The 14,289-nt window shown below is 42.6% G+C and overlaps 1 protein-coding gene across 1 annotated transcript; it reads right to left on the reverse strand.

Annotated features, from left to right (window-relative positions):
- Positions 1 to 1,411: 1,411 nt before the first annotated feature.
- Positions 1,412 to 14,289, reverse strand: LOC123998815 (cytochrome P450 2K1-like). The gene is given in 10 exon segments (XM_046304001.1): positions 1,412 to 1,873; positions 1,963 to 2,104; positions 3,124 to 3,308; positions 5,046 to 5,187; positions 6,359 to 6,538; positions 9,664 to 9,732; positions 9,734 to 9,825; positions 10,008 to 10,157; positions 11,995 to 12,157; positions 14,003 to 14,289. Coding segments are annotated over 10 exon segments (1,515 nt in total). The 5' UTR covers positions 14,207 to 14,289; the 3' UTR covers positions 1,412 to 1,685.

Raw genomic sequence — 14,289 nt, forward strand, 5'->3', positions numbered from 1 at the left:
GCCATAACAAGACAACCACCCTGTATTCAAGAGCATGTTGTTTCAATCGATGGCGGGCAAAACACCTAAACCTCAGATCATGTAAAATAAGGTAATAACATATGCAAATATGAAAAAGAGTTTTAAAAAAGTACCATTTATATTTATTTGTTTGAATGTTTTTCAATAAATTCTAAAATAGTTTGACAACCCTGTTTGTAAGCTTAAAATGATATCTCAACTTTTTATATTTTCCAGTGATGAAGACATGGATGTGTCATGGTATGGCGGAGTATATACAGTAAGTAAACTTTGAGCACCTTTATCTCTTGAATGTTTTGGCATTCATCTCCAAAAAGACTTCTGAGCACTTTTTACATAGGTACACCCATCTAGTACCAGGTCGGACCCCCACTGCCTCCAGAACAGTGACTCAACAAGGGTGAGAAGACGTTTCACAGGGATGTTGGTCCATGCTGACGCGATGGCATCACAAAGTTGCTGCAGATTGGATGGCGGGAGATTCATGGTGTGAACAGCCCGTTCCATCTCTTCCCAAAGATGCTCTATTGGGTTTGGTCAGCAAAATACTCTGTGGTGCTCAATCATTGCTCAATTGGTATCAAGGGACCTAACATGTGCCAGGAAAACATTCCCCACACCATTACACCCCCGCCACCAGCCTGTACCGTTGACACCAGACACATGCTTACACCAACTTCTGACTCTGCTGTCAGCATGATGCAACAGTAACCGGCATTCATCAGACCAGACAATGTTTTTCCACTCCTGAATTGTCCAGTGTTGGTTATTGCGTTCCCAATGGAGCTTCCTCTTGTTTTTAGCTGATGGGAGTGGAACCCTGTGTGGTCGTCTGCTGCAATAGCTCATCTGTGACAATGATCAGCAAGGTGTGCGTTCCGAGATGTTGTTCTATACACAACTTTATTATTTGTCTGTTTGCTGTCTGCCTGTTAGCTTGCATGATTCTTGCCATTCTCCTTCAACCTCCCTCATCAATGAACTGTTTTCACCCACAGGATTGCGGCTGACTGGATGTTTTATGTTGTCGCGCCATTCTCTGTAAAACCTAGACACTGTCGTGCGTGAAAGGAGATACTGAATCCGGCGTGCCTTCCTCTGACGATCATACCACCTTCAAAGTCAGTCAGATCACACCTTTTGCCCATTCTAATGTTCAAACAGTAAATGAATGTCTCAATGCCTGTCTGCCAGCTTTATATAGCAATTGACGTGACTCACTGTATAAGATCCATTTTCATGAACAGGGTGTACCTAATAAACTGTCTGGTGAGTATATGTATGGAAGGTTTCATTCAAATCAAATGGGGTGCTGTCAAAAAGTGATTTACCCTGATAGACTGTTAATTTCCCATGGAATTTTAAACAATGCAATGGTTGAAGCCAAGCAGAACCTTTATAAACTTTATTCTTAGCTGGAACATGACATTTTGAATTAAAATTAACTTTACTCTATGAAGTATGTTCGACTACTGTGGTCTTCCTTTGCAATTAAAAGGATATTGGAATCAGCCTAGGCACCGATCAAACAAAATATAATAATGTTTGTGTGTCACGCAAACTAATTTCTGGGATTGGTTATTATGATGGTGCATTTAATGGGTTTCGATGCATATTAGCTTTTTTGATTGAGTTTGTCACACCAATATTTTAATGTTAAAATCTCAGACCCGGCTCACAGCACACAGCTGGTGAGGTGAAGGGTTGAGGGTGAACCCCAGTAATGGTGTGAGATCCAGATCATCCTCTGTTACTCCAGGAGGAGGAGAGAAACGAAAGCACTGCAGGAGGGAGGTGAAGAAGAGGAAGAGCTCCATCCTGGCCAGACCCTCCCCCAGACACACCCTACGACCTGCGAGAGAGACCAAAGATACAGAAAATAGCATGAATTGATCTACTTCTTGCAATGAAACAATTTGTTATATAATGAAGTTAATCTACCTGCAGAAAAGGCCATGAAGGCGTCCCTCTTGACAAATCCTCCCTGCTCATCCAGAAAGTGTGAGGGGTTAAAGGTGTGGGGGCTCTCCCATTCGCTATCATCCTGAAGGACCGACGTCAGAAGAGGAATCACAGATGTCCCCTGCAGTAAGGGTGAAGCACAGGACCCCTTATTTTCAGAGTAAAAGTGATGAAACGTTGTTTAATAAATGTGCACACTCAAAAGAAGTGGATTGCAACTTCAGGCAGAAATATATACTTATGGCATGCCCATACTCCAATATTTCACAATAATGTGTTGTGTTGGTCTTTTTGCATCCCCCAAATGTGGAATCCTTACCGATATCATGGACAGTAATGGTTTGAGAACATTCCAAGATTTGGAAGATACATACAACTCCTTTTTTCTATATTTACTACTAAAGTCAGCTATGCTGCTACAGAGTCCCTTGGGAAACCCAACTACCAAACCTTACAGTGATAGATTTATAAATACACTATCTGGGCTCCCAAATGGACTGATCTCTATAATATATAAACAACTTTTGGAAAGCTCATATTCTGAGCTAGCCATTTAAACAGTGTGGTCCACAGATCTAATTCAATCTGAACAATCATTTAACTGGAACAGAATATAGATGTCACGTATACTCCCTCTCCGGCGCACTAGGTCACCAGGCTGCTCATTATTATATACACACACCTGTCACCATCATTACGCGCACCAGCACCTCAGACTCAACTGGACACCATCACCTGCCTGATTACCTTCCATATATTACTCCCTTTGGTTCCTTCCCAGGCGTTGTTTCTGTTTCATGTCTGTGTATGGTTTGTTCTCGTTTTGTATTATGTTTAGTTTATTGAGTAACTCCCTGAACTTGCTTCACGACTCCCAGCTCACATGTTACAATAGAAAAAGATGACCTTGGCATCCTGTAATCCCAACCATACATTTATACAGGTGGGTGGGAGGCATGTTTTCCAGGTGGGGAAGGAGGATGCAGGGTTGGATAGGGACTGAAGGGGGGAATGGATTTGGCTTCTATTTATATGCATTTCTTTTATTGTTTTTGAATCTGTAACTTCCCTTCAGGAAAAAAGACAATTTGAAGTTGGTCACAAAATAAACACAGAGATTTGGATATCCAGGTATCTGACCTTTTTAATGAAATATCCCTGGAAGGTGACATCTCGGCTGGTGGTGTGAGGGACGGACATGGGTACAATATTGGCCAGTCTCTGGGTCTCATGGATCACTGCATCAGTATAGGGCAGGTTCTTCCTGTCCTCTACCAAGGTTTGACGACTTCCTATGACCCTGCTGATCTCCTCCTGGACCTGATCTGAGACAGAAAGGAGGGAGGGTTGGAGTTAATACAGTGAAATGTACACTGAGTATACAAACATTAAAAACACCTGCTCTTCTTTCCATGACAGACTGACCAGGTGAAAGCTATGATATCTTACTGTCTCGTGTTAAATCCACTTCAATCAGTGTAAATGACAGGTTAACAAAGGATTTTTAAGCCTCGAGACAATGGAGACATTATTTAACTAGGCAAGTCAGTTAAGAACAAATTCTTATTTACAATGACGGCTTACCAAAAGGCCTCCTGAAGGGACAGGGACTGGGATTAAAAATAAGTTAAATATAAATATAGGACAACACACACCACGACGAGAGAACACAACACTACATAAAGAGAGACCTACCACAGCATGGTACTAACATTATTGGGCACAGACAACAGCACAAAGGGGAAGGTAGAGAACAATACATCATGCAAATCAGCCACTGTCAGTAAGACTGTCCATGATTGAGTCTTTGAATGAAGAGATTGAGATAAAACTGTCCAGTTTGAGTGTTTGTTGCAGCTCGTTCCTGTCACGTTCTGACATTAGTTCCTTTGTTTTGTCTTTGTTTTAGTATGGTCAGGGCGTGAGTTGGGGTGGGCAGTCTATGTTCTTTTTTCTATAATTTGGGATTTCTGTTTTTGGCCTGGTGTGGTTTTCAATCAGAGGCAGCTGTCAATTGTCCCTGATTGAGAACCATACTTAGGTAGCCTGGTTTCACCTTTGAGTTGTGGGTGGTTGTTTTCTGTTGAGTGTTTGTATTCTGCACCAGACAGAACTGTTTCGGTGCCGTTAGTTCACTTTGTTGGTCTTGTTCAGTGTTCTATTTCTTTATTAAAAATATGGACACTTACCACGCTGCGCATTGGTCCGATCCTTGCTACTCCTCTTCAGATGACGAGGAGGAGAACCATTACAGTTCCAGTCACTAGCTGCAGCGAACTGAAAAGACAGGCGACCCAGGGATGTGTGCGCTTTGGGGACCTTTAACAGAATGTGACTGGCAGAATGGGTGTTGTATGTAGAGGATGAGGGCTGCAGTAGATATCTCAGATAGGGGGGAGTGAGGGTTTTATAAATAAGCGACAACCAGTGGGTCTTGCGACATCGATTGTGTATGCGTTCCATTCAGAGGTTGAATGGGCAAGATAAAGTATTTAAGTGCCTTTGAATGGAGTATGGTGAAGGTGCCAAGCGCATCGGTTTGTATCAAGACCTGCAACGCCGCTGGGCTTTTCACACTCAACAGTTTCCTGTGTGTATCAAGAATGGTCCACCATCCAAAGAATATCCAGCCAACTTGACACCACTGTGGAAAGCATTGGATTCAACATGGGCCAGCATCTCTATGGAATGCTTTCGACACCTTCTAGAGTCCATGCACCAACAATTTGAGACTATTCTGAGGAAGATGTTCCTCAGTTAACGTTTAACCTTCATTAACCAAGCCATCCTTGTCTAGTTTCATAATATATTCTTCAATTTGGCCCTTTGCCAATGTTTATAACTTGTAACACCATGAGTGCTTTACTGTTTCATGTCTGTGTGTCACAGGTGGCACCTTAATTCGGGAGGACGGGCTCATAATAATGGCTGGAATGGAATTGAACACATGGTTTCCATATTTTTGATACCACTCCATTCCAGCCATTATTATGAGCCGTCCTCCCCTCAGCAGCCTCCTGTGGTGTGTGTGTGCATGTGTTTGTGTTTATATCAATCCTTACCCTGTATATGGGGGTACTTGGCCATTAGCAGCAGACCCCAGCGCAGGGTTGTCCCGGTGGTGTCGGTACCAGCAGCAAACAGGTTACCAACACTAAATACCAGGTTGTCGTCATGGTAGAAAGAATCCATATTGCCAGATTCCTAACAGAAACAAACCCTCAGATGACATGAGTTATGTACAGTCAGTCTTTCCTCAACTCTTAGCCAAGAGAAACTGGCATGCATATTATTGATATTAGCCCTCTGATTACAATGAAGAGGTAAATGTGTCATGCTGTTCTGGGCAGATTAAGTTGCTCCTTCTTTTGACTGGACAATAATTAAGATAAGATCAAACTAGAGCTTGCTTTGTGGAGAGTGGTGCTTCTACACCTGCATTGTTTGCTGTTTGGGGATTTAGGCTGGGTTTCTTTACAGCACTTTGTGACATCAGCTGATGTAAGAAGAGCTTTATAAATACATTTGATTTATCACAAAGTCCTCTCCTCATCATTACAATCATTGAATCAATATGTTCTGACCATGAGAGTTTACAATCTAAAATAACACCAAGTAACAGCCACACCATTGTATTAACCTTATTTCTAAGGCTACATATATTAATATGGGCTATTTTTAGCCCTTTCCTGAGTAGCTTATCAGAGATAGAAATCATATGGAAAACAACAAAAAAGTAAACAAAACAGATAATCAACACATTGTTTTAAATCAGCTTGAGGAACTGTTTTAGTGTTTGAGTCTGAGTTTACATGTGATTCTACTGATACAGAGAACTGGTTAGATCCTCCCTCAGCTGGCATTCAGTCATATACGTCATTTAAAATCAATTATGTTGAATCAACATCGAATAGATGTTGAATTGACGTCTGTGCCCAGTGGGATGTTAGTGTTGGACAACTGAAGTTACTTGTGTTTTTCAGCAGTAAAGTGAACCACAAGGTGTTGTAATAAGTACTATAAACCTGGCAGTTTGGTTCCTGGATACTGATTATCCGAATGTCTTGGTAACTTAGACAATATACCACTAGTGTGATGCAAAATTACTTATTTACTGTTCTAATTATGTTGGTATCAAGTTTATAACACCAGCAAGGCACCTCTGGGTTTTGTGGAATATGGCCAATAAACAAGGACTGTATACAGGCACTGCACTTCGCGTCGTGCAGTGCCTTAGCTGTGGTAAATTGACCAGATACCACACCCCCTCTGACCTTATTGATTAATTCTATTCTGTATAGTCATACTGAACAATATTAATGCAACACTTTGTTATGAATGAGTGAGATGCAGATTCTGCATGAAGTCTTCATACCTCCAGGGTCTGCTTTCGGACGAGGAACGAGTCCACAAAGCCTCTACACATATGAGGGTTCAGAGTCTCCTTCAGGCCCCTCGCCAGCTCTGTCACCTCCATCTTCATATCAGCAATATTCCTTTTCAGACGTGTTAGGTTGTTTATCCACGGACCCAACCAGGGAAACATGTTGTACATCTACACAGAGATTCAGGTAGAATACGCATAAAACAATATTATATTAATTATAACATAACACACCACAACTATGATTAGATTATTAAATGCATAAATTCAAATGATGATACACATATGCATAAATATGTAATTATTAGCACCAATAGTGATATTCAAATCTATATGAGCATATTGTAATGTTGGTTTATTATTTTTACTATTGTTAAGGGTGTGTACTGGAGGCGAAGTCAGGTGCAGGAGAGCAGAGTGTAGTGAACAGGCACACTTTATTCCGGTCCAACGAAAGTACAAAAGTACATAAATTTGCCCAAACACGGAACATAGACAAAAACTATGGCGTGTAACAACACCCACATAACATAAAATCAATTTCACACAGAGGGGAACGGAGGACTAAATACATGCTTTGTGATTAGAGAATGAAAACCAGGTTTGTATGGAACAAGACAAAACAAATGGAAATATGAAAAATGGAGCGGCGATGGCTAGAAAGCCGGTGACGTCGACCGCCGAACGAACAAGGAGAGGAGCCGATATCGGTGGAATCGTGACAAGTATTCTGTAAAAAGAACACATTACTTTCCCTGCATACACAAAACCCTCAAACAGACCTCACAAGCTCTCAATTAAGCATATTTAATTAATTGCCTGTTGATGGTCCTATAATATAGGCCTCCCTAACTAACCAGTATGAATACAATATTATAATAACAGAATATTCACGCCTGGCCCAACGGACAATCTGCTAACAGTTGGCTGAACTTCAAAGAGCCATGGACGTGAACAGATAAGTGAACATACACAGTTGCAAAATATTTTATGCAAACCGATACGATATGGAATCACGAAAATTTATATAATTTTTAATATCGGTGCCCATCGCTAGTAATTACTTAACCATATTATATATAATAATTACAATGATATAATTAATAAAATATTTTAGCCATTTAGCAGACGCTCTTATCCAGAGCGATTCATAGTTAGTGCATTCATCTTATAAGTGTCACGACTTCCGCCGAAGTTGGTGCCTCTCCTTGTTCGGGCGGCGTTCGGCGGTCATTGTCCCCGGCTTTCTAGCTGCCACCAATCTACGTTTCTTTTTCAATTTGTTTTGTCTTGATTGTACACACGTGGTTCCCATTATGTTAATATTTATTCCTTATTCCCACATCCAGGCGGTCTTCGATCATCCACCTGAGGGGAGCGCAGCGGGGGAATGCTTGTTCCATCTCAGACAGGTGATGAGGAGCACACAGGACTTCAGGACCCTGGCTGCTGGTGCGGGATGGAATGAGAGGGCCCTGATCGACTTACCAGTGTAGTCTACGTGAGGACGTTCGTCGGGAGCTGGCCTGCAGGGATACCACCCTTATCCTCGACCAGCTGGTGGATTTATCCATTCGGCTGGATAATCTGTTGGCCACCCGCGGGACGTTCGGATCGGGATCCGTCCATTCCATCCCCCAGCACCTCCGATCCTATACCTATGGAGCTCGGAGTTGCTGCTCTAAGGGTAACTGGGGGGGCGTTTCCTGCACCACCTGTGGCCGCAAAGTGCACACTGCTGGTCGGTGCTGGGGGAGGTTCCCCAGGGAGTCGAGGCAGCAGGCAGGGCACTGCACCCGACTCCCTCAGAGCTCCCTGTTGCACACATGTGTGTATGAATAGAATTTTCTTAGTTTCCCCCGCATTCCCAGCATAAGGCGCTAGTAGATTCGGGCGCAGCTGGGAACTTTATTGACCGTCAATTTGCACTTAGATTAGGGATCCCTATTGTTCCCGTGGATGTGCCCTTCCCTGTACATGCCTTAGATAGTCGTCCTTTAGGGTCGGGCCTGATTAGGGAGGTCATGGCTATACTATGTATGATAACGCATGAGGGTCATGAGGAGATAATTAGTCTCTTCGTGATCGATTATCCTGTGGTGTTGGGGCTTCCCTGGTTGGCCTATCATGACCCCACTATTTCGTGGCAACAGAGGGCTCTCAAGGGATGGTCACATCAGTGCTCAGGGAGGTGTATAGGTGTTTCCATAGGTGCAACTATGGTGGAGAGTCCAAACCAGGTCTCCACCATGCACATCCCCCCTGAATATGCCGATTTGGCTCTCACCTTCTGTAAAAAGAAGGCGACTCAACTACCTCCCCCATCGACGGGGGGATTGTGTGATATATCTCCTGGCAAACGCAGCACTTCCCAGGAGTCACGGGTACCCTCTGTCACAGGAGGAGACGGTGGCTATGGAAACATATGTCTCCGAATCTCTGGGACAGGGATACATTCGGCCTTCCACTTCACCTGCCTCCTCAAGTTTCTTTTTTTGTGAAGAAGAATGATGGAGGTTTACGCCCTTGCATTGACTGTAGAGGTATATATCAGATCACGGTGCAGTATAGTTACCCACTGCCTCTCATAGCCAGTGTGACAGAGTCATTGCATGGGGCGCGCTTCTTCACCAAATTGGATCTCAGGAGCGCTTACAACCTGGTGCGTATCTGGGAGGTAGTCTACTTGGACTCAAGGCGTCGGGCGAGGGGGCCTTCAGTACCTCATGGAGTGGGAGGGGTACGGTCCGGAGGAGAGATTCTTGGTGCGGTGGAGGACATCCTGGACCCTTCCTTACTGCAGGAATGTCACCGTCTCCACCCGGACCTCCCTGCACCTCGTCCTCCGGGTCTTCTAAGAGGCTGGTGTTGGTGTGCTGCTGGAGCCGCGCGTCAAGGGGGGGAGTACTGTCACAACTTCCGTCGAAGTTGGTGCCTCTCCTTGTTCGGGCAGTGATCGGCGGTCGTCGTCACCGGCTTTCTAGCTGCCACTGATCTATGTTTCTTTTTCCATTTGTTTTGTCTTGATTGAACACACCTGGTTCCCATTATGTTCATATTTATTTAACCCGCTGCTTCCCACATGGTTTTGTGAGTGTTTGTTCTTTATATAGTGTTCAATACTTCTGTGAGCTGGTGTGTTTTCCCTACGTTGAAATATTTTGTTGTTTCTATGTACATATGTACATATTAATTTGCAAGAATTCATAACAGGCGTCTGTTTCCTAGTTTTATTGATTGCAGACATTTATTTTAAAAATACAGTGAAAACAAAATGGTCTGAATAAGCAGACTACCTGAATTGATGCAGAACCTGAAAGGTGAATATTCTCCTTGGCCCTGTCCGCCATGCCTGTGAATAGGGGGGTCAGTGTATTCAAACCGGCTGCCATAGACAATGGCCGAGATTATGTTGGAGACGGCATAAAGCACAGGCTGGGTGGTGTCAAATGCCTTACCTGTAATAGACAAAACATCTAATTAATTACAAAATAAGCTTTCCAGAACCCACACAATCACTTAGCTATTTACTAATAATGTGGTTAAAAATAGCCTGATTTTTAACCAGGCAATTAAGCCTAGGCAACCCTGAAAATACATCATACTTTTACTACTAGTGTAGAGATACTGATTCTCTTACCCTCATGTTTTTCAAACACTTCAATCAGGTAGGGGATTTCCTCTAAGATTTTCTCCTCACTCCCTTTCTTGCCCATCCCAAAGTCTCTAAGGTTTGTCAGGGCAAAGCGCCTCATCTCTTTCCATGAGTCTCCATTGGCAAACAGAATCCCTGTAGAGAATGTAATTTGTTTATGACAATTCAAAGTAATAATTATAAATAAATAACTATAATATGCCATTTCATAATGAGCATGTACCATATGTATATATGTGTGTGTGTATATGTATGTGTATATGTATGTATGTATGTATGTATGTATGTATGTATGTGTGTGTGTATATATATATATATATATATATATATATATATATATATATATATATATATATATATAATTTTGCACGCCCAATTTTTCAGTTTTTGATTTGTTAAAAAAAGTTTGAAATATCCAATAAATGTCGTTCCACTTCATGATTGTATCCCACTTGTTGATTCTTCACAAAAAAATACAGTTTTATATCTTTATGTTTGAAGCCTGAAATGTGGCAAAAGGTCGCAAAGTTCAAGGGGGCCGAATACTTTCGCAAGGCACTGTATATATATATATATATAATCTGCCAAAGTATCTCTGCATCCTTTCTGGTCATGATCATCTGTAACTATTTTAGACATTTATATTATTTGCAGAGGATGACAGCCTGACCTCTGCATTCACCATTCTAGCCTGACCTCTGCATTCACCATTCTAGCCTGATCTCTGCATTCACCATTCTAGCCTGATCTCTGCATTCACCATTCTAGCCGGACCTCTGCATTCTGCATTCACCATTCTAGCCTGATCTCTGCATTCACCATTCTAGCCTGATCTCTGCATTCACCATTCTAGCCTGATCTCTGCATTCACCATTCTAGCCTGACCTCTGCATTCCTCATTCTAGCCTGATCTCTGCATTCACCATTCTAGCCTGATCTCTGCATTCACCATTCTAGCCTGATCTCTGCATTCACCATTCTAGCTCTGATCATTCTGCATTGCATTCTCATTCTAGCCTGATCTCTGCATTCACCATTCTAGCCTGATCTCTGCATTCACCATTCTAGCCTGACCTCTGCATTCCTCATGCATTCACCAGCCTCTAGCCTGATCTCTGCATTCACCATTCTAGCCTGATCTCTGCATTCACCATTCTAGCCTGATCTCTGCATTCACCATTCTAGCCTGATCTCTGCATTCACCATTCTAGCCTGATCTCTGCATTCACCATTCTAGCCTGACCTCTGCATTCCTCATTCTAGCCTGATCTCTGCATTCCTCATTCTAGCCTGATCTCTGCATTCACCATTCTAGCCTGATCTCTGCATTCACCATTCTAGTCTGATCTCTGCATTCACCATTCTAGTCTCAAATGTCAGAAAGGAGTGGTATTATTAAAAATTAACTTGTCAGCTATTGGATCACTTTCAACCAATCAGAGGACAGCCTAATTCAAACACAGTATTTGGCAACATTGTTTGTTAAACCCAACCACTGTTTCTGCGAGGGCACTGATTGGACCAGACATTTTCTGGCTTATTCCAAACGCCAATCTACTGGATAAAGGGCAGGCTGATATACATGCAGCAAAACAGAATGGTGAATGCAGCAATCAGACATGTTCCATTAGGCTATAATAAGACTTTCATCAGATTGTAATGCATTTAAGTTCCAACTCATCTCAAAGTGTCTGAAATTGATTGTGTATCTCAAAGTTTATTTAAAGTAACTGTTAGGTGGAAATCTCACTTTTAAAAGTTCATAATTTGTTAACTCATACCCACAATGTTGACTCATCCTTTGCTCATATTTGTGGCCAACACATACATTGGAGAACAAACACATGGATTACTGTTTAAGCTTGTTCATAGACTGCTTCAGATTAAGGAAATCAATAAGACAGGTTGTCATTTGGGTGAACTATCCCTTTAAGAATAGGACATAGCCAGCAGAAGAGTAAAATATCATTACCATGTCCTTGGTTGAAATCATAGAACACAGGAGTGATGTCCCTGTCCCCAAAGTCCTCTGCCTGGTTGACCAGCGCCTGCTTGACCGTCTTGTATCCTGCCAGAACAACCACTTTCTTGGGTCCAAAGTGAACCGTGAATATAGAACCATATTTCTTGGAGAGCTGGACAGATAAAGTATACATAAAGTACACCATAGACTCAGTTATGTCTCTTAATATTATATGACTAAGCACATAACTGGACATCACATACAACTTGTTTAACATGTTTCAGTCAAGAAATAGACAGTGGTTTACAGTTGATGTCAGACCTACGTTCAAATACCAGTCAATGTAATTGAATTACTTACAAACAATTAGTATTTAGACAAAGTTTTTTTATTGGAAAGTATTGGTGTCAAGCTCCCACTCCCAATGTCACCGGTCTACTAACCACTGGTCCTGGCAACCCATCATTATGCACATCTGGCAACCCATCTTTATGCACACCTGGCAACCCATCATTATGTGCACACCTGGCAACCCATCATTATGTGCACATGGCAACCCATCTTTATGCACACCTGGCAACCACCTTTATGCACACCTGGCAACCATCTTTATGCACACCTGGCAACCATCATTATGCACACCTGGCAACCATCATTATGCACACCTGGCAACCATCATTATGCACACCTGGCAACCATCATTATGCACACCTGGCAACCATCATTATGCACACCTGGCAACCATCATTATGCACACCTGGCAACCATCATTATGCACACCTGGCAACCATCATTATGCACACCTGGCAACCATCATTATGCACACCTGGCAACCATCATTATGCACACCTGGCAACCATCTTTATGCACACCTGGCAACCATCTTTATGCACACCTGGCAACCATCTTTATGCACACCTGGCAACCATCATTATGCACACCTGGCAACCATCATTATGCACACCTGGCAACCATCATTATGCACACCTGGCAACCATCATTATGCACACCTGGCAACCATCATTATGCACACCTGGCAACCATCATTATGCACACCTGGCAACCATCTTTATGCACACCTGGCAACCATCATTATGCACACCTGGCAACCATCATTATGCACACCTGGCAACCATCATTATGCACACCTGGCAACCATCATTATGCACACCTGGCAACCATCATTATGCACACCTGGCAACCATCATTATGCACACCTGGCAACCATCATTATGCACACCTGGCAACCATCATTATGCACACCTGGCGACTCATTGCTCCCTTGATTACCTACCGTTTAAAAAGCACTATTTTATAATCCGTCATCAGATAGTATTGTTTGTCTGGTCATGTCATTAACTGCACCGGTCATTAACTGCTCCTATGTAACAAGTGGCATGTATTTACAACTACTTGTTGTTTTTATTTGATGTAGTTGTTTTTGGCTGTGTATTACTAAATACTCAAACACAAAATGTCCAATACTTCAGTACACTATGTATTTGAACCCAGGTCTGTTATAACAAGATCCCTGAAGGGATATTTCTAGGGTGCATCTCGGACGCCGAAGACGTGGATGTCGATTATGGCAGCCCCCCGCACCTCTCTGATTCAGAGGGGTTGTGTAAAATGCAGAAGACACATTTCAGTTGAATGAGTTCAGTTGTACAAACGACCAGGTATCCCCTTTACTTTCAATATTCTAAAGTGACCTCATCTCTTTCCTTGCAACACATTGGTCACTGTCACAAAGTATTTTGTCCATAGCCTGGTTCCCAACAAAAAACATCTGGGACCAGGCTACTTGGGCAGGACATATCTATTGAAATACACTACAGAATAGAACACTAAACAACATTAACCAGGTAAAAGCATGTACAATGTGCCAGAGTTCATTCATCAGTTTGCTTACTGAACTTTTCAAACCTGGTAAAATAGCAAAAAACAGATCAAATCTCACAGATCAAGTCAACCTCAACATGTTTTGTTCTGAAAGCAAAGGATGACTTCATCTTACCTCGAAGAGAGTGCAGTAGGGCTTCTTGAGATCCAGCTGGAGCATGTTACCAAGCAGGGGCAGCGGCCTCGGTCCTGGAGGCTCCTTCCCCTGTTCCTCAGAGCTGGAACCAGAGGAGCGGAGGTAGAGGACCAGTAGAAACAGCACAGTACCCAGCAGTGTCACTGTGCTTGATGTCTGTAGAAGACCTTCTATAAGCGACATCTTCAGACTGAGCTCATACACCAATGCTCCTTTATGGAACAAGTGTGTGTGCTCAGAGAACTTCCACTACAACAGAACTCCAA

This window comes from Oncorhynchus gorbuscha, linkage group LG16, assembly GCF_021184085.1.
Source record: "Oncorhynchus gorbuscha isolate QuinsamMale2020 ecotype Even-year linkage group LG16, OgorEven_v1.0, whole genome shotgun sequence".
Lineage (NCBI taxonomy): Eukaryota > Metazoa > Chordata > Actinopteri > Salmoniformes > Salmonidae > Oncorhynchus > Oncorhynchus gorbuscha.